This window comes from Protobothrops mucrosquamatus, unplaced genomic scaffold (assembly GCF_001527695.2).
Source record: "Protobothrops mucrosquamatus isolate PMUCROS unplaced genomic scaffold, P.Mucros_1.0 scaffold1626, whole genome shotgun sequence".
NCBI classification, from domain to species: Eukaryota; Metazoa; Chordata; class Lepidosauria; order Squamata; family Viperidae; genus Protobothrops; species Protobothrops mucrosquamatus.
In genome coordinates this window covers 238,633-257,697 of record NW_015387786.1, presented here as the reverse complement: position 1 = coordinate 257,697, position 19,065 = coordinate 238,633, and the positions used below count along the sequence as shown (strand labels likewise).

Genomic DNA, 19,065 nt, shown 5'->3' with positions numbered 1-19,065 from the left:
AATTACAAACAAATGAGAACTAATAACATTAAAAGAGAGAAATGAAGGAGAACCTCATCAAATAAGATCAAGACTAAAAAGAGATGCTGCTACTCATTCTTGCTGCTTAATGATCAGTGCAGTCAGTTTCATTGCCTTAAAGTAATGCTAAAGGTTCTTTGCCACAGTTTTCCCCTCGGTTGTCCCTCTTGTTACGGTTTCAGCATAGCCAACTGAAAGGGCCCAGGATGTTGAGGTCAGACCTTTGCCTCCAGCATTTCCAAAAATAGTTTGTGCATGGGGACTTTGCCTTCCAATTTAATATTATAGAAATGCTGCACAGCCTTGGTGGAGGTTTGCCTGAGTAATGGCAGAGTCATCAGCATCTTGCCAGCGCGGCGTGGGTCTTCCATGTGCTGCCCGGCTTCATAATCCTGCAGAGCCTCATGTAAGACATCTTGAAGTTTCTGGACAGCTTCAACATCTTCTATGTGCATAGAGTCTGTAAAACAAACAAGAGTTATATTTATCATGCCAGAAAGGAGGATTACAATGCCAGAGCTCTTTTCTATAACTTGAGTTGTATAACCCCACATTCAAAAGGCTATAACTGACATGGATTTAACTACCATTTGCTGAGCTCTTTTACATATGCAAATTAAATAAACTACATATTACCATATTCATCTTCTGAAAAAAAGTAGATCTTTGCTATAGTTACAATCATATGATTATTGCCTTTTAATATACCATGTTTATATAACTTAAGATATAACTTTGAAATCAGCAGGAATACTTTCAGAAAAGTATTTCATAGAAATGCAGAAAGCTCAGAACAGTAGAATGGTTTTCCACAAGTACATTTCCCATAAACTGTAACTGCAGTTTCCATGTTGGCTGGGAAATCTAGCAGTTGCAGTCAATCATGCCTGGAGGGTCTATTGTCTTGGGAATACTATATGGAAACTTGCCTTGAGAAGTTGTGGGTGCTGCATCACTGAAGGCTTTCAAAAAGAGACTGGACAATCATTTGTCTGAAATGATATAGGATCTCCTGCTCAAGCAGGGGGTTGGACTAGAAGACCTCTGAGGTCCCGTCCAACTCTATTATTTTATGTTCTATTCATTTAACACTTAGGCAGGGCATAGGAAGCTGCAAACAAGTGATCTTAAAAATATCTATGTAACCTAGATCTAAAACCCGTATCCCTTGTGGCCATATTGGAGGTACTATTAAAAATTATATGATCAAAATTACTTCATTAGAGGTTTCTAACAGAATTAAGGAATTAAAAATTAAATTGTTACACATAATAGTGTCTTATGGGGATTCTGTACATTTAATAATTAATCTGTAACCATTACTTTTAAAATTTAAAATGATATTTAACAATTTAATGTTAAAAGTTCTCACCCAGAACAGTAAAGTAAAAGACTACAATTAGGATAAGCCTTGTTATATATCAGAAACTCCTGGGAAGCAGGGAATAAATCACTATTTCTTACAATAGAGGGAATGCTATTTAACGTCTTCATAAATGATCTTGAGTTAGGAGGTCAATGGTGAAGTAGCTAAGTTTGCTGATGGCATCAAAATACTCAGGATGGATTAGAAATCAGAAAAGCTTACACAAAGTAATATCTAGACTTGGTGAACAGGCAGCAAAATGGCAATTAACTTTCAACCTAAGGGTAAAATGATGGCCACTGAGATTAAATAAAAAGACTAAGTGTGTAGGAAAAACTGACACAGAAGGATTTCAGATGGCCACATATCAATTTTCACCTAATGTGGATAATTAATAAATATGTTTGACCTGGAGGTGGAAAAGGTAGAATGAATGTTTATTAAATTTGCAAATGAATTTGATAGCCTAAATAACATCCCACTTCTAATTCTATGAATCTCTTAAGAGCTTCATGTAAAAAGTAATTAATTCATGGAATTTGCTTGTAAATGTGATCATGGGATTAAAAAAACGATTCAGTGACCAAGTCATGATAACAATATTGAGTCTTTACAGTATATCAATTTATTGCTGAATATCAGTTTTTGGATACAACAGAGACAGTGAAACAATAACTGGCTACTCTGAAAAATACAATTCTGGGATCATCTGATCTTACAAGAGACATCAAATGGGATAAGGCATTCCCCCCCAAATACTTTATTATATTGGCTGTGTGTTATGATAACAATAGTTCAAAAATAGCCACCATGGAATGGTGGTTAAGGTACTCTGTCCATCTGCAGGACCCATCCATTTGGCATCATCATCCAGCCCACTTCAGCCCCTAGAATGCTTCAGAAACTTAAAGTGTTTTATGAAACTCCTTGTCACATTCCACACAGAAGATGTAGGGGAGATCTGCCTTATTTAAGCTTTAAGCCATACCATGCGAGGGGAATCCAGAGAATACCTCCCTGAGTTGAATGTATAGGGTAGAAGATTCTATGGAGAAGACAATCAGCAACATGTCCAGGACTTAAGCCATTTAGAGCTTTATCAGTCCACTTTATTACCACTTTACTGAGTTGGGCCCAGAAATGAATAAGTAGTGCAGATACCAAAGCACTGTTGTAATGGTTTAGATCAGAGGCCCCCAACCCCCAGTCCATGGACCGACACTGGACCATGGCATGCCAGAAACTGGGCCACACAAACAAGCCTCATCCATGGGATGCAGGCAGCACATGAAACCACGCCTCCTCCGGTCTGTGGAAAAACCTCTCTCCACAGAACCAGTCCCTGGTGCCTAAAAGATTGGGGGCCTCTGGTTTAGATGCTAAAGGATATGGGGTGGGGGTTGGGGAGAGATTGTGTTCTGTGACACCACATAGATGGAGTTGCCAAGGATTTGAATGTTTTTCCTCTCTGATCACCAAGTATAATCACCTGCTCAAAATTAAAAAATGGAACCTCCCATCCCTCACAGGAATTCTAGAAGGATGCCATAGTTGATATCACTGACAGTTCTAATAGGATTAACCAGTTCCCCTCATATATCCACTATAGAGACCAATGCTGTTTCTATCCATAATCAAGTAATCCAACTAAAATGAGTTGTAATACTTTGCCCAGTTCAAGCTTCTATATAATTGGTATTCCCACTGCCTAAATTCTAAAATCTTTTCAAATAGGGAAGACTAAAATTCAGATAGAAATTGTTCAATAGAGCCAGATCCAAGCTTTCTTAATCTCAGATTAAGCTGGGATTAAGAGTTGGTTTCAGGGGCATTTGAAATTAAATCAGAACTGATTCCCCAAACAATTATTTACATTAGAAAATAGTATATATGTACAGATGTGTGAACAGGCTGCATCTCAATGATCACAGAAAGTTCAGTATAATTGGCAATGATCCTTTTCTTGGCTGCCTATTCTGGTTGGAATGGTCTATCCTGTTCTATTCTAATGATATCATACAAGCAAACACAGAAGCAAGGACAAGCAAAAGATCATGGTCACATCACAGTCGCAGTAGCAGTTCAGAGTAGAAACTAAAAAGCAAAGGAGACAGCGTAAATACTGCAAATGAAAACAGGACAATGAAATTAGGCAACAGTAGCAGACTGTGAGTGATCATCATAAGTCAAAGATCCAAGAGTTTAGACATGAAGAAATTTAGACATGAGCTGGGCAATTAGGAAATGTTAGGGTTGTTATAGCTGCTGTTCAATATTGGTTTGTCCCCAACTAAAGACAAGCAATGATGGATTTACAGGAGCACTATACACTCTATTATGGCCAGTATTGTTAATAGCCCTCACTAGGGTCCATCAAAATTATCCTTTGAACTTTGTCTCAGAGGGCTGAAGGAAGAGGCATTTCAACAAAGTGGCTGAAGAAAGAAGTGGCTGCTAAAGTGGTCATTGAATAGTTTACTCACATAAGAGTCATAAATAAAATCTGCTACTTGCTATAGATGGGCAAAACTAATGCAACTGATTGTTAAAAAGTCTCCAGTGTGTGTATGCTAGTAGTAACATAAGGAGAAAAAAGCACTTTCCCAGAGCCTGAATCTAAACAACCTAACTCTAGAGAGAGGTAACTTGGTTTGATCAGGGGTCCCCAACGCCCAGGCCCAAGGTCTGGAACCGGGCCACAGAAGTGGCGGACGAGCACATGTGCACGAAGCTCCATTTGTGTGAATAGCAAGCGTGCATTTGCCTGCCACTCGCATAAAACTATTCCCTCTCCACCTTCTGCAGGTCTGCCAAATTGGAAAGATTGGGGACCACTGGCTTAGATTTTCTTAGTCCAGTTAGCCTCTTCAATGTTTGCTTGCATTATACTGCTCACCTCTATCTCCATATCCCCTCCTCTCCAAATATTGATTCTTTAGATTATTTTTCCACCACCTTACTCCAGGTAAATCTACATGGAACCTGACAGCATTCCAAGACATAGCTTTCATAGAAATCCTAAGCCTCCCCTTTTCAGTGTTCCAGTAAGTAGCAGCATTTTAAAGGGTTCAGTCAGTAGGGAAAGATACTATAGATTAGGTGAGCAGAAAGAGTTAGAAATTCCGTGGCAGTTTAGCTGATTGGGACACAAAGTCTTTTAAAAAGCTTCCAGCCTAAAAGTACAAATGTCTGTTTCTTGATGAAATAATTAAAAGCAAACAAACCTGTGAACCTACAGTCTTCCATTTGGCATTTCCCAATCAATACATGGGAACACTTAGTAAAAGCACTGCGAGAGAGAGAACACCTTTTATTACACAGCAGAGTTCACCTGCCTGAAGTAATTGCTGCATACATGCTTTAGAAAATATTCAGAGGTGTGTTTTCCCCCCACCCTCTCTTTCTGTGAGTAAGCAGAGCACTCACTGATCCATTGGAATTTCTTTTTCCATTCAGCATTTTAAGTACCTAATTAGAAATCCAACATATGAACCAGAGAACACACCAAGTTGTTTTAGGTTATATGAAACCATCAATTATGATTATTACCAATGATATATTAAGAGTATCAGAGTGTGTTCAGGTGATGGTTTTTGCTAATATGTTCCCTTTTATCAAAATAAGATTAATTGGAGATGATATGAGGTAAAATGTTTATTTCTGAGTCTCAGAAATATAATAGGAATTCCTATTTTTGAAGGACAGACGAAAAAGCAACAAGAATTTATTTTATTTTATTTTTGCCTGAATCCAGGACTTCCAATATTCTGTTCAATGCAGCTAGTCTCTTGGATACCTTAGGTTCCCTCTCAATTCAAGAGTTGAAAATTTGGCTTCAGGATCTGGATCTGGATCTCGTTATAGTCTGAATCAGAGGTACATTTTGGCTTTTCAGACATCCCTTAGTTCTCTTTTAAGTCCTTTTATTTCAAATTCCTATGAATTGGGGCTATAATACCAGTGCTGTTTTGTTCACTTTATCTTGTTGTATCTGTTTACGCATGGGTACAATACAGAGGAAGGGAAGGCTACTGAAAGGTTACTGTTAAATCAGTTCACTGATTTAGAGCACAAAAGAGCATTAATTATTATTGAATCAAGCCAGATGTTTATGCTAAGCTGATGATTTCAGTGAATGTCATTTTAAATCTCTGCAGGTCAGAGTAAAATACTGTCTCAGTCATTTCCAAATGTGTGAAGGTTTGCTGTCATTAAACATTAAAATGTTTTAAAATGTGTATTTTTATACAAATTGTGCATGGTTTCTGATTATCTACTTTATCAGTAAACATAATGGATCATGACAATTATATGAACACCTCATAACATTTTATAACTTTAATTTTGGGAACACATATCCAAATAAAATGAGAATCTGGGATGACCACTAGAAAGTACATTATGACAACAGCTGCTTACACCTATATCAATTGATTAAGGCATTTATATTTCTTATGGATATTTTTTATTCTTCATTTTTGTTTGTTTTTCAATTAAACTCTAATTTAAATTCAAGATGCTAGATCCCATTATGAAGACAAATCGGAAAGTACAACTTCATTGTTGAAAACAATTTTCCTCCTATCAATCTGAAGATTCATGTGTCAATATTGTAGATGAACTGTTAATTACAAAATCAATTAAAAATTATTTCTAAAAACAGTCACGCATCCTGGCTCTCGGGGGGACAATTTGGGCAGAAGGCATCATCTCACTAGGACCGCACCAAATCACAAGTCGTCATCCACAAGTAAGCAAAAGCAATCTGGTTTTTCATTTTTCAGCGCGGCTGAGCCCAGCCTGAGATTGATCGTCACATATGGCCCCAGAAAACAAACTGTCAATACCTTGAAAGCTGCAGAATTTGAACAAATAGCCATCCGCCCATTCAAGCCACTCATTGCATCCCATTTAACAGATTTTATTGACAGTTTCCTTCTTGTAATTAAAGGGAAAACTACTGGCCAGCAACCAAGATAAAGTTCAAAGATAGGGTCAAAACAAAAGCAGATGGAGGAGCACGGTGTGACTGTCAATGGTACATAGCATCAGAGCATGTTATCGACACACAGGTATCTAATGATCGGCACGTCATTAAAGAGGGATCTATCATGAACTTTATGCAAATGCTAAGAGGGACTTAAGACCACAATAAAGTGTTAGAGAGGCACAAAAGAAAAAACAACAAAGAACCAACGATTTTTCACTTATCAAACACTGGCTCACTGCTTCAGCACTTCTAAGTTCAAATGCAGAGAAGAATCCTTTCTTGAATTCTTAGCCCCCTTCTGAACAAGTTACATTAGGCGTTTAACCAACTAGCATAACAGTCAAATTTGTACAGTTTTTACAAGGTTAAAAAAAATGACTTGCTCCCTTCCCTAATAAAACCAGAGTTCACCTTCGGTATTGAGTTCACGATGTTTAGTAGCTAGATTGAAGTAGATCATATATTGCATTTAGTCATGGGCCCTTACATACTATTGGGTTTTAGCAGACTGATTAGACTTATCTGGATTATGAAATGGATTTAAGCAGAATGACATTTATGTTTATTGAAAAGCATCTTTGCTGTTAATACTGCCTGAATTTTACGGCATCTTTTAACCAAATTGGAAACTCAGCATAACAAATATTTCTGATCACATATCTTCCCTTAATTTGAACTACCTTGTTTCTAGCCATTCAGCACTATTCTGCAGTAGTATGATTTAAGAATTTCTTATTCTTAGGCAATTGTATTTAGAAACTGTCATGCAAAAGGTATTAGAGGAAGGGGAAAAATGACATGAGCCATCATGCCAATCTGCCAACCTGAATTAGCAAGCGCGATAGCTTTGAGGGTGACAAATTCTTCTTTCTCCAGCTTCATGCTCTTGTATTTTTTTACCAGTTGCAGGATGGCATTGTTGAGGTCAAGAAGGCCTGCTAATTTAGACTGTTCTTCATCCATAATATAGTCTTCAGCATAGACAAGCTCATCCTCAAAGGAAAGTGATCGGTACACTACGCCCAGAATTAAAATCTCCATCCAAGCACTCTGCAGAAGGCTCATCTGGTCAGCAAGCGATAAAGTGGAAAATCCTAAACCGGGAAGGAAAGTACACAGAAACATAATTAAAATTGTCCTGGGCCCTCATAATTCTGCATTATAACTTTACCCTTGTGCTTGTTTTTATTATGTAAGTTAGCAATGTGTATTTACAGATTCTGCCCTCTCGGATCTCTCATCTCAGCAGACATAAAATAGTTAAAACAAAAGCACTTCAGATAAAAACAATTCAGTATATCTTTGAGCGTATTGTAATTTTAGGTAGAGAAGCCTGTTGTATTTTATTCAATATTTAAAAATACATTTCCTCAAATAAATTGTCAACACTTGTTACCCAGATTCAGTAGTATCTAATATGGCCTATATCAAATCTGGAAACATTTTAGGAATAATTCTCATGGTTGGTAAGAGAAAGAATAAAAGGTATGACAGCCTGTAATCTTTATCTACGCTGTTACCACAGAGTAAGCCTCACTGAATTCAGTTACTTCTGCATAGCCTCCATAACATATTTTAAAGATTTCAAGGGTGTGTTTTAAACAAAAATGGGAAAATCATTTTAAAGGAGAGGTAATTTGATACCTTAATAGAATTGATGATCACAACAACCAAGCAAAGTGCTTTTTGAACTTCAACCTCGGTAAGACCTACCCTTTACAGAAAAGACGCTAATTACTTCTATAATAGCTTCTGCCTCCACCACACTGCTCAAATAACAGAATGGCACATTAAAGTGCCAAGTGAATAGTAATCACACCATCAGAGAGAGAGAGAGAGAGAGAGAGAGAGAGAGAGAGAGAGAGAGAGAGTATATATAATGAATTTAGGTTTTTGCTTTTGTTTCACTATCTCTCCTTTCCTTTTTAATAGGATCACTAAGGGCAAACCTCTTTATAGCCATACTTTTTCAGGCACCTATTTACAGTAGCTGTTAATTTATTATCTCTGCCTGACAAAGCTCCTATCACAGGAGGTCCCAGTGAAGGAGAGATTTCCTGGCCTATCCATGAAATATTGTACTTTGCCAGTTGGCACCTGCAACCACCCAGGAGTTAATAAAATCATCAAAAGGGATTAGTCAAGCTTTTCTTAAGGGGGTGGGGTGGGTCTTAAGACATGTCTAAAGCTCTCTGTGTGCGACTTATGGAGCTGCTCACTTGTGCCTTGACAGGGATCCTATAGAAAGAGCAGACCTTGGTTGTTGCTGCTCATTTATCTTAAAACACACAGAATCTTGCCAAACACCGTGGTGAAAACATAAGGCACAAGAATTAGACATCAGTTTAGATTAGCCTGCTGCACAATTTGGAACCAAATGTATTCCGATTAAAAGAAATCAAAACTCTCTCCAGGCCAGAAGACATGCTTTAAAAGTGATGGACTTTATCGAGACACTTTCTCCATTCCTTTTCCTTATTTCTTAATTCTTATTTACATTTTCCATACTGTATACTGTTCTTTATTTTAAAAAGGACATGTGTCATGTCCCCAAGAGAAGATCAACCACATCAAAGCCAACCTCTTTGAAAAATGACAAGGGGCTAGCCCCACGCTTCTTATGGGAAATGGAATGAAATGAAACAGAAATAATAATTTGAAAGGGTCTTAAAATGGAAGGCCTATTTGCAATTAGCTCCAGCCTCTCTCTCAAGAAGCAGATGGACAGAGAACGTTGCCTGCAGCAGTGTCCTGTGACAGGCCCATTCTCCCTCCCAGACACTGCTGTTAGTAAATAGATTTACACATTCTCCAATCTCCACACATCTTTCTGCCGCATAATTAAAAGCAGGGATGATTAGTTTATTGAGTGGAAGGAGGAACTTTTTTATTGAGGTCCGTCCATGATTTTTATCAGGGCCAGCACTTTTACGGTTGTCATGAGGGTGCAGGCATCCAATTTTTCTTATCTGCCTGATTAATACAAACGCTGTTTCAGGACGCATTAATTAACAGATACAAATCTACGTTCTCATGGAAGGATCAATACAGAGAAGAAAAGAGGCATCAATGTGAATTTAGTGCTGATGATGGAGAAGGCAGTGTATTGACATTTACGTGCATGGAAACTTTAAAGTCAGGAGAGCCCTTTGTCCCTACGATTTACAAAGTAACAGTTGCTTTTTAACTATAACCATGTTTCACCACACTTCAGGGGCATTTAATTAAGCAAATAAATAAATAAAAAAGCAATAAAATCTCTAAAGAGGTTTCAATTTCAATCATTTTCCTTTATATTCCTCCCAAAGCTTCCACTTTCCTGCTTTTTATTTATATGCTAATTTGTGCATTTTACTTTTTACTTTTTTATTTTAAATTACAGTGGGCTTTGCTAGCAATTACAGTAGCTAACAGGCATTAAAACATTAAAAAGAACCCTCCAATGCTACCTTTATGAAGGGATATTTGGTCAGACTTTAAAAAATGGGTAAACAGTTTCTCATTTCTTCAGATTTTCATATTTCTACACAATTTCCCAGGACAGCTTGTTCCTCCTGCAGGAAATATGTTGCCCCTAATTGTGAATGAAACCTTTTGTTTATGCCAATAGAAAATATACAGGTGTGCACATGTGCAGTTTCTTTCTTTTTTATATACTCCAGAAAATAAAATGCAGGAGATAGAATTGTGGGATTGTATGCCATGTTCTTTAAGTACTATTAGTAAAATCATATTTTATTACTAGCCATTCATTGTAAACCTTTAATCTTGGTGGTGGGTAATAGAAGAGAGCCTTTTAAAAATACTAAAGCTTTTAAAGCTTAATTTTATATCTGTGTTTTAATTCATAAAATGAAACCTAAAATATTTTTGTTGTTTAGAAAAACAAACAACAACCAGAACAATTTGGTATCATAAAATATTTTTAAAAAAACTTCTACACAAAGAAAAAGTACTGCAGAATAAACCAATGTAAGGGTTCGTTTAAATATGCTGTACTCTGTGAAAGAATACCACCCATTTCCCATTAACCACTTAACATTTTCCAGCCACACAGCCCTGAGCTCTCCCCAAATCTGGAAGATAGTGCCTTGCTGGTGTTGCCCTGAACTTTGAATTTTATCATACCCGGTCCCTTAATCCCTAGCATTTGACAAGTCATAATTTTAAATGTTCAACTATATTATGGCTTTTAAAAAATACATTTCAATGCACAATGGTGCATTTTTCCCCCAGTGCAGACCAATTCCATGCATGCTGCTGACAACTTTGATCCCTCTTCATCTCTCTCTTCATGTCAGTGCCATTTAATGTATCTTAGGCATTTTGCTAGCAGAATGGCTCTGTACCTTGACCTGCAGTTAAATAGCATGTTTATTTGCGAGACAGTGTGCTCCGAGTAAACCAGATGACAGTTTGGAACAACATCATTTGGAAGGATTGAAAAGCTTCTCAAGAATCAGGTAGCCAGAGGTCATAGGCTGGAAGGAAGCATGTGCTGTGCCAACCCCTCCTGCCATCTTCTACTTGAAACTCATATATTTGATGGTGATGCCATGGGCACTTGTCAAGACAACCCAGCCCTTACCCATTCTTTTTCTCGCTTACTTTCTGCCCCTTCCTCCCCCCACCCCAAATCCCCCACCATCTCTCTTTTAGTCTGGCAAACTGATGCTCTTTGCAGTCAACTTAGAAAAAAGGCTAAGCATTTGAAAGTGTGAAGGGCAAAAAATATCTGACGGCTAGTCTTCAAAAATACACTTCCATTTCACAAAGCATAAATGTTTGTTTCCCAAGTCCAGTGTTGACAGAAATAGGCTGCAGTGCAGGCATAAGAAGTTAACCCCTACGAGGCATTTTTCTTCCACTTTAACGATGCTTGAATGCAAACCACTATAATTCTATGCAGTTTCTTGTAAATAGCCATAAAACAAGGGCAACGATTTGTGGGCTAGCTCTCACCTCTCCGATCTATCTCTCTTCCTCAGTAGATTGCACTGTTGCTATAAATAAAGAGTTTTCAGCGAAAAAGGACCTTCCACTTCATTTGGTAATTAGAATCTAATGACTCTCTGTTATCACAAAGTATGTATGTGGGGGAGCAAGTTAGCAACTTGCCTGATTCTTTCCTTCTGTCTTCATTTTCCTATATTCATAAAGTACTATAGGAAAATAAAATATAAATGGCAACAAAGCCCTTGGTGCTTTTAACCACATAAACCCTCCACAATATTCTGTCTGGTGAAATTAATTCTTCAGCTTCAGTCTATGTGGATATATAGTACATATTCTTTTAAAACAGACTGTTGTGTCCACTTGCTTTTCATTTGCTTCTTGCATAGCAGACGTCTCTAAGATAACAAGCCTAAATCATTATCATTCCCAAAGACCCTCTTCTACAGTCTGTTTAGGATTTTATAGACACTGGAGGCACATTTGTGGTTTATCTACAGTACCCTTAGTATGCCGTTTTTGAAAACAATTATACTATTACAAGAGCACTGGCAAAATATTATAGTATCAACAATTGGAAAGGAATGCCAGTTGCTGCATTTTCTGCCTTTGTCTCTGATTCTTTCCATTTGTTTGAATTATTTTGTTCCATTCTGGAAATAAAATACACTACAAGCATCTAATACCTATTGGTCACAGTCCAAATCCTCAAAGCGTGCAGAGGATTCCTGCTTTTTTACGTGAGAGAAAATGCTCTATGTGAGCACAAATTTGTATTGTGTGCACCACATATTTCTCTACTAACAGAATAGGGACAGTCTGCATCAATTATAAAGTTAGGTGTCATTTAGGTATTTTAAATGATAACTTTAACCAGTTATATTTTGTCTTGTTTTTTCCACTGGAAATGGAAGGATAAAAAAAATCATTTAAATAACAACAGAACAAGTTATTTCAATTCTTTAAATAAAAAAAATATGGACTAAAGACATTCTTAGATAATTTTCAATAGAAAAATCTAACAGAATCATGCTATTTAGACAGTGTTGGATGTTGTTTAATCTGCCTAAGTATGTTAAACAAAGTAGAAACCTAGATTTCTGCCCAGAAGTTTTGTTTTGATACATTATTGATCTCGAAACAATGCAAATGCATCTAAGCAGTAGAAAATCAGGAACCTGGTAAGCAACTTTTATGACAAACAAATTGTATTACTGTAAATGGCATAGCTTCTATGAGCTGTTGCTCACTTCATCAGATGTATAGCTTAGAGCAGTGTTTCTCAACCTTGACAATTTTAAGGCATGTGGACTTCAACTCCCAGAATTCCACAGCCAGCAACGCTGGCTGTGGAATTCTGGGAGTTGAAGTCCACATGCCTTAAAATTGTCAAGGTTGAGAAACACTGGCTTAGAGGTTCCATTTCATTTTGGAGCTTTCCTGACCTGTTTCTATCAAACTATAACATTAATAAAAAGAAGTGAGATTTTAGGTAAAATGATATTGAAGAGAAATATGAGATTCAGTTATTTATAAATAGTTCTTTCCTGAAATCAGAGTGATATTTGAAATTGTCCGAAAAGAAGCTGTTAGAATTGAAATCATTTATCACTTGTTTCAACTCAAGTCTTCAAAATAATTGTGAAATGATTTGTTCTGAGCAGTTCTGTGATTATATTTTATGAGCTGCATCAACTAGCTATGTTATGCCTAGAAACCTATTTATTTTATGGAAAGTAGCAATGAGTTAAGCCTTTATATCCTTGCTTCAGCCACCTTATATTCATGAGACCTTATGAACTTTCTAAGTACAAATTCTAGGTATACAAGAATGGTCCCCTCCCTAAGATTCCTTGACATTGACAATTTCATCTTCATGTGTCCAAAATGCACATATACACACATACACATGTTGCAAAGTATCTGCCAGCTTTCATACTTACAATGGTATGCAATTTTGTATATATAATATGCTATAATATTTCATGTAATATGCATAACATTGCATAGAGTCAGGCACATAATATTGCTTTATTAACAGATTCTAAAATCTCTTTGTATAAGCAGAATATATTCCATTTACTTGATAAGTAAAAAACCAGCTTCAGATAATTATTATTTAGTAGCTATTTGCTTAATAGTCATTTCTGTATTCTGAAAGTATATCAAAATAAATTGAAAGATAAAGGAGTATTATTCATCTAAAATGTTGTAGGCCAGGGCTCTGGATAAGATTGCACTTATGCAGCCTCTCTTCACCCATCCCTTCTGACTCTCCCAATGGTTCATGGAGGAGTTGTGGGTCTTAAAAGGGGTTAATAGACACCTAGAGCACAGCTAGAGGAAAGCTAAGGATAACTCCAACCAGACACAACTTAGAGCCGCTATTAAAGTCTATCTTGGGGTGGTAAGGACAGCAAAACAGCATTATTTATCTGCTCTTATTGCATCTGCAGAGTGTTGCATCACAGCTCTGTTCTGGTCACTGGATCCCTTCTGGGATAGGGGAGCTTGGCTGATCATCTTCAGAGTCACACAGAGGAATTTGTTCAACACTTAGTGGACAAAGTCACTTGGATTTGTTTCCAGCTGGAACCCACTCATGGTGCAAATCCATGTGAGATGCCCAAAGAATGGTCTTGCCCAGTTATCTCGGAACAGTGTGATCCTGTTGGACCTGATGAAATGGACAGGGTGCTTGATGCTATCAGTGCAACCACCTGTCAATTAGATCCATATCCTGCTTGGTTGGTGAAAACGTCTAGGACAATTACTAGTCGGTGGGTTCAAGCAGTGATACATTCCTCACTGCTTGAGGGGACATTCCTCTGGCCTTTTAAGGAGATCCTGGTTTTACCCTTCTTTAAAAAACCATCACTTGATTCCCCCACATTGACAACCGTTGTCCAGTTTTCCATTTTCCATCTTAGGTGGTTGCTTGGTAGCTTCAGAGGGTCCTGGATAAAATGGATTATCTGAACACCTTTCCAGTCAGGATTCTGGCCCGGTTATGGGATATAAATTATATTGCTCACACTTGTCAAAGATCTTTGGCAAGAGCAGGATATAAGTAGTGCAACCATCCTTGCTCTTCTTGATCTCTCAGCAGCCTTCAATACCATCGACCACCATACCCTTTGGGCCAGGCTGCATGGTTAGTTTTCATCCAACAAACCCAGCATATTAACCTCTGAGCCACCACGCCACCCTTTAAAGTTGTAGTATGATACACAAAGTACATTCTGTCTTCTACATTTATCTTTCAGGAAGCACATGATAGAATTGTACAAAGCTTCAAAAAATTATCTCTGGCTACAAAAGTTTTCATGAAGAATCCATTCAAAGCAAAATCCTTCCACCAATCACCATTATGCTGCTTAATTTCAAGGTCTGACTTTTCCAGCATGTTGCTAGAAGCATCAGAATAGGCTTATATACATAGACATCACATTGCAGAATTCTTCTAATTATTACAATTGTCAGATAAGGCTGTAAGATGATGAAAAGTACTTCACCAACAAGAATATTGATCATATTCTTTGTGTCATATCTCTGCCTGGGAAAGAATCGTATCACCTTCGAAGTGTGGACACTGCTGTTGAAATACAACCAAAGCCATCAACATGGCCAAGGGATTAAATATACTAAACTATAAACAAATCAAGAGCATAACAAACCAAGATCACTAACACAGCTGCAGAAGATGTTTGCTGGACCTTTGTGATTTCTAGGAAAATCACAGCTTTGGGAGATGAAGAGGGTAGGGATTCGGTTACCGGATCCAGTGATTAACTAATGTGTCATCAGTTCAGAGTCATGATAAAACTGTTTGCCTTTGGGATGAGTGGTAAGAACACTCATGAGACAAGGCAGTGACTAGCATTGATCCAAATTTATTTGAAAAACTCTTGACTGTGGCAGAACTCAATTGAGCAGTGAAGACAGACTTCCTGGGAGGTTTAAAAATGCCACAGAAATGGTCTGAACAAGTTGTTGCAGCAGTCCAAATATAACAACAACAGCAACAATAATAATAATCGTAACTTACATCCTGTAACAAAACTTTAATATCACCAAATAACTTCTGCCTATTGCAAGTCCGTGGGACAGACTAGGTGGATAAAAATGCCAAATCCAGTCTAAATATCTGGCTGACTGTATGACCATCCACCAGCACCCCAACAACAACATCCCACACTTAACAACTGTTAGTAAGAAGTCTGGATACTGGACATGGTAGTACCTGGAAACAATAAAATAGAGAGAAAGACCTGGAGAACACCAAATACAAATACCTGCAAACAGAAGTAGAATAACTGTGGCAAAAGAAAGCAAAGATATATCAATGATGATAGATGCCTTGGCTGCAATCCCAAAACATCTGAAACATCACTTGAACACCATTGGCATTGATAAAATCACTATCAGTCAATTGCAATGAGTAGTTTTACTCAGAATAGCTTACATCCTGTGACAGTACCTTTAATGCCATCAAACATTGGCCTATCCCAGATCCTTGGGAAGGACTCAATAGATGGATAAAAATGCCAAATCCAGTCTAAACATCTAAGTGATTGCTGTTCTAACCCAGCCTTCACAAGTAATGAGAAACTGCTTACTCACAAGTTTTATTAACCCTTTTTATTAAAACAGGGCAGGAACAATCTTTGTTCACGTTGAGTAGACACAACCAAAAGGAAGTAGTCACAAAGGAAAGTCTTTTCCCCTTCTGACACAGGACAAGAACAGTCTCTGTTCACTTGAGAACTCCAGATAGAAAGTCTTTCAAGGATTAAGCCAAGCAGAAACAGTCCCTGTTCACACCGGCTGAGGCAAATTCACTACCTATTAGTTTCCAGCAGGGAGACTCAGTTGGCAACTCAAATACAGAGCAAGTAGTCCAGACAAACCTGGTTTTGGCAAAGGAATCTGACTTAATTGATGTACCCTGGAAAACGAATGGTTGTCTCTGACAACAGGCCACTCCCAAACCCCTACTATTTATTTCCCAGCCAGGGAGAGGCTGGCTAGTGTCTAGTCTTCTCTTCCCTGAGAGCCGACTTATTGCCTTCCATTGCTCTCTTCTCCTCTCTACACATTTGTGCATCTGGGATGGGCCCCATCTGTTCCTCCCCCTCCCTCAGCTCAGGCCCCGAAGACAGCTGCCCCTCCACCCTGGGCACAAACCGATGGCCTTGGCTCTGCATCTGCCTCTGATTCTGCTTCCTTCCAAAGGTTCCGAAGTTGACCCAGACTCCCCCTAACCCCTCCTCCTCGTCGTCTGACTCTGCTAACTCTGCTGGCAGCTGATGGACCAAAACAACTGTGTGGTGAACCATAACAAATAAAAATCATTAGAAAACATATTTGGATTGGGAAATAATTTAAATAAACCTTGATTGCACCCAGGTTGCTGTCACCTGAATATAGGTTGATGCAATAGAACATTACCTCCTCCTTTCTTGCACAACTGATCAGCTATTTCACTGCTCTTTTAAGAGGAAGCTGTCCAAACATGAATCTTAGTTTCTTCAAAATGTTTTGACTTAAAAGAATGATTAATTAGGCATTGACAACAAAGTTATGCACATACCTACTTAAAAGTTCAACAACGCCATGTAGTAATGTTTTAAAAATGGACTTTAGTGCAATATACAGGGTTTTTTTTCATCATTATGGGAGGAGCCCTAACCACTTCTCAGTAAAGAAATGGGGGAGGGAGAAATCTCCCTGAAGGAGATGGAATTTTATAACATTACAAAGAATTATTCTGCAAGAATGGTGAAACTATCCCAGGACCAATGTCAGGCAGAATGGACTATTCTTAGAACTCTCAATTTCAGTTTTAAAGAAAGTTCGATGGTCTTTGTAAAGCCCTAACAGAAAGTGAAGAAATATGGTTACCATTATCATCTCTTGCTTTCTATAATACATAAAGGCAGAATGGCTGAGAAATTTGTTTGGTAGTTATGTTCTTAAAACATCCCATAGAAATGTGAATCAGAAGATACTGATATGTTGAAAATTTCACTTTTCCAAAGCTTGTGGTACAATCAAGAATTGAAAAAGTGCAAAATAAATAATTCATTAAGAAGATGTGTTCTTAAAAAGATGAATATTAGGTAAACACAAATGATATGATAGGAAATTGCTTCTGAAAATATGATGTTTTTTAAAAAAGTACTCAAAATGTACATTTTGTCAAAAATACATAGGAAAACCCACACACATTTTGTATATGCCTTGTTTACAGAGAAAAAAAACTAATATGGAAATGAAAGCAATAAACTTTTAGTTTAGAAAATGTGATATTGAGACAACCTGACCATTTTTTTCCTTGCCATCATGATTGAAAGTGTTTGGATTGGACTAGCTTTTTGAAACTCTACAAGAGGCCTAATCATTAGCTCTTGAGTCAATTGCCTACTTAGCATGTACCAAATGTAATGTCTGAACAGATGAAAGATAAACACTTTCTCAAATTCAGTTTTTTTTCCTGGTGATTTTTTAGACACATCTATGTAGGATTTTTAAACCAACAAAAGAGAATCAGTTTGCCATTGCCTCGTCTGAAATACTTTTTTCTCCCAGCTTCTCAGTCTAACTTACATCCTGGGATTCACTGGTGATCTCCAAGTAGCAATAAGTTCAGTCTTATTTGGGATCTGCCAGACAGCTGACACCTGCCACAGATTGAACATAGCAATTCTGCATTAATTTGAACTGAACTAAACTTTATTTAGGAGGCCGAATCTGATAGGTTCCATTTGCAAGTGAGTATAGAAGCTTGCAGTTCATCATAACTTTCATTGCACAAAGGGGAGATTTGGAAAAAGGCATTTGCTCCTGAGCTTTTTCAAGATCTCTCCATAATCGTAGGTAGTAAGGCAATAGCTGGCCCAAATTATTTTGTGATTTTTAAATGGAATCTACAGGACATTTGTCATCTACTAGGACTACTGTATAAATATTGTTGAAGTCCCGAGACACTGAATCCTAATCATTATCTGCAAAAGAAAGAGGCACCAATTATTTGGAATTATTAATATTAATATTACATGGAGGTCTTTGATCATTTCATGCAAGACATACATGTTACAGTAAAACTATTTATCATGTATATATTCCACACAGAGTCTAAAACTCCAGTTGTGTCATGGTGGTCTACATCTCTTTTTTATTTAAAATGTACCTTTATGGTCCTTTCATCTTTCTTTACATGTAAGTTCATAGAAAGTATAAATGGTTTCTAACAGAGACCTGGAAAATTCTGACCATAAACACCTTTTCAACAAGCCCCACAGCAAGTGCAACAAAAGAGATGGAGAAACCCAGGGCTTTTATCGCCACACGATTTTCATCTCCCTGAAACAAGAGCAGAGAGCTCGTATGGCAATGAAAATGCATTCGCACTGCACGTCCTTTTCAATCCATTAAGAACAATGGATTCTCACTAAGCTAACGTCCACTTGTCAGAAATATCTGCAACAGTGAATTCATGCAGCAGGACTAAGTAAAGAAGATTCACAGCAATTTAAAAACAGCAAATTAGACATTTACAAACAGGAAAGACGCTTGGCTAGTGTGATCTCTCACTCAGGCTGTACAAAAAGGTGTTAATGTAATTTAAATGCCAGTTATATATATTTCAGTGGACACATACATGCACACACACACACACACACACACACACACACACACACTTCTATTAAGACTTACATAACAAACTTCAGGA

At 37.5% G+C, this 19,065-nt stretch overlaps 1 protein-coding gene across 1 annotated transcript in view; it reads right to left on the bottom strand.

The window, feature by feature from the left end:
- Positions 1–236: 236 nt before the first annotated feature.
- Positions 237–19,065, bottom strand: part of ESRRG (estrogen related receptor gamma) — a 182,983-nt gene continuing 164,154 nt past the window's right edge. Inside the window, exons 6-7 of the mRNA XM_015822613.1 lie at positions 7,202–7,471; positions 237–481 (exon numbers count right to left, since the gene is read on the bottom strand). Of these exons, the coding sequence (XP_015678099.1) occupies positions 237–481; positions 7,202–7,471 (515 nt within the window). The remainder of the gene's footprint in view (positions 482–7,201; positions 7,472–19,065) is intronic.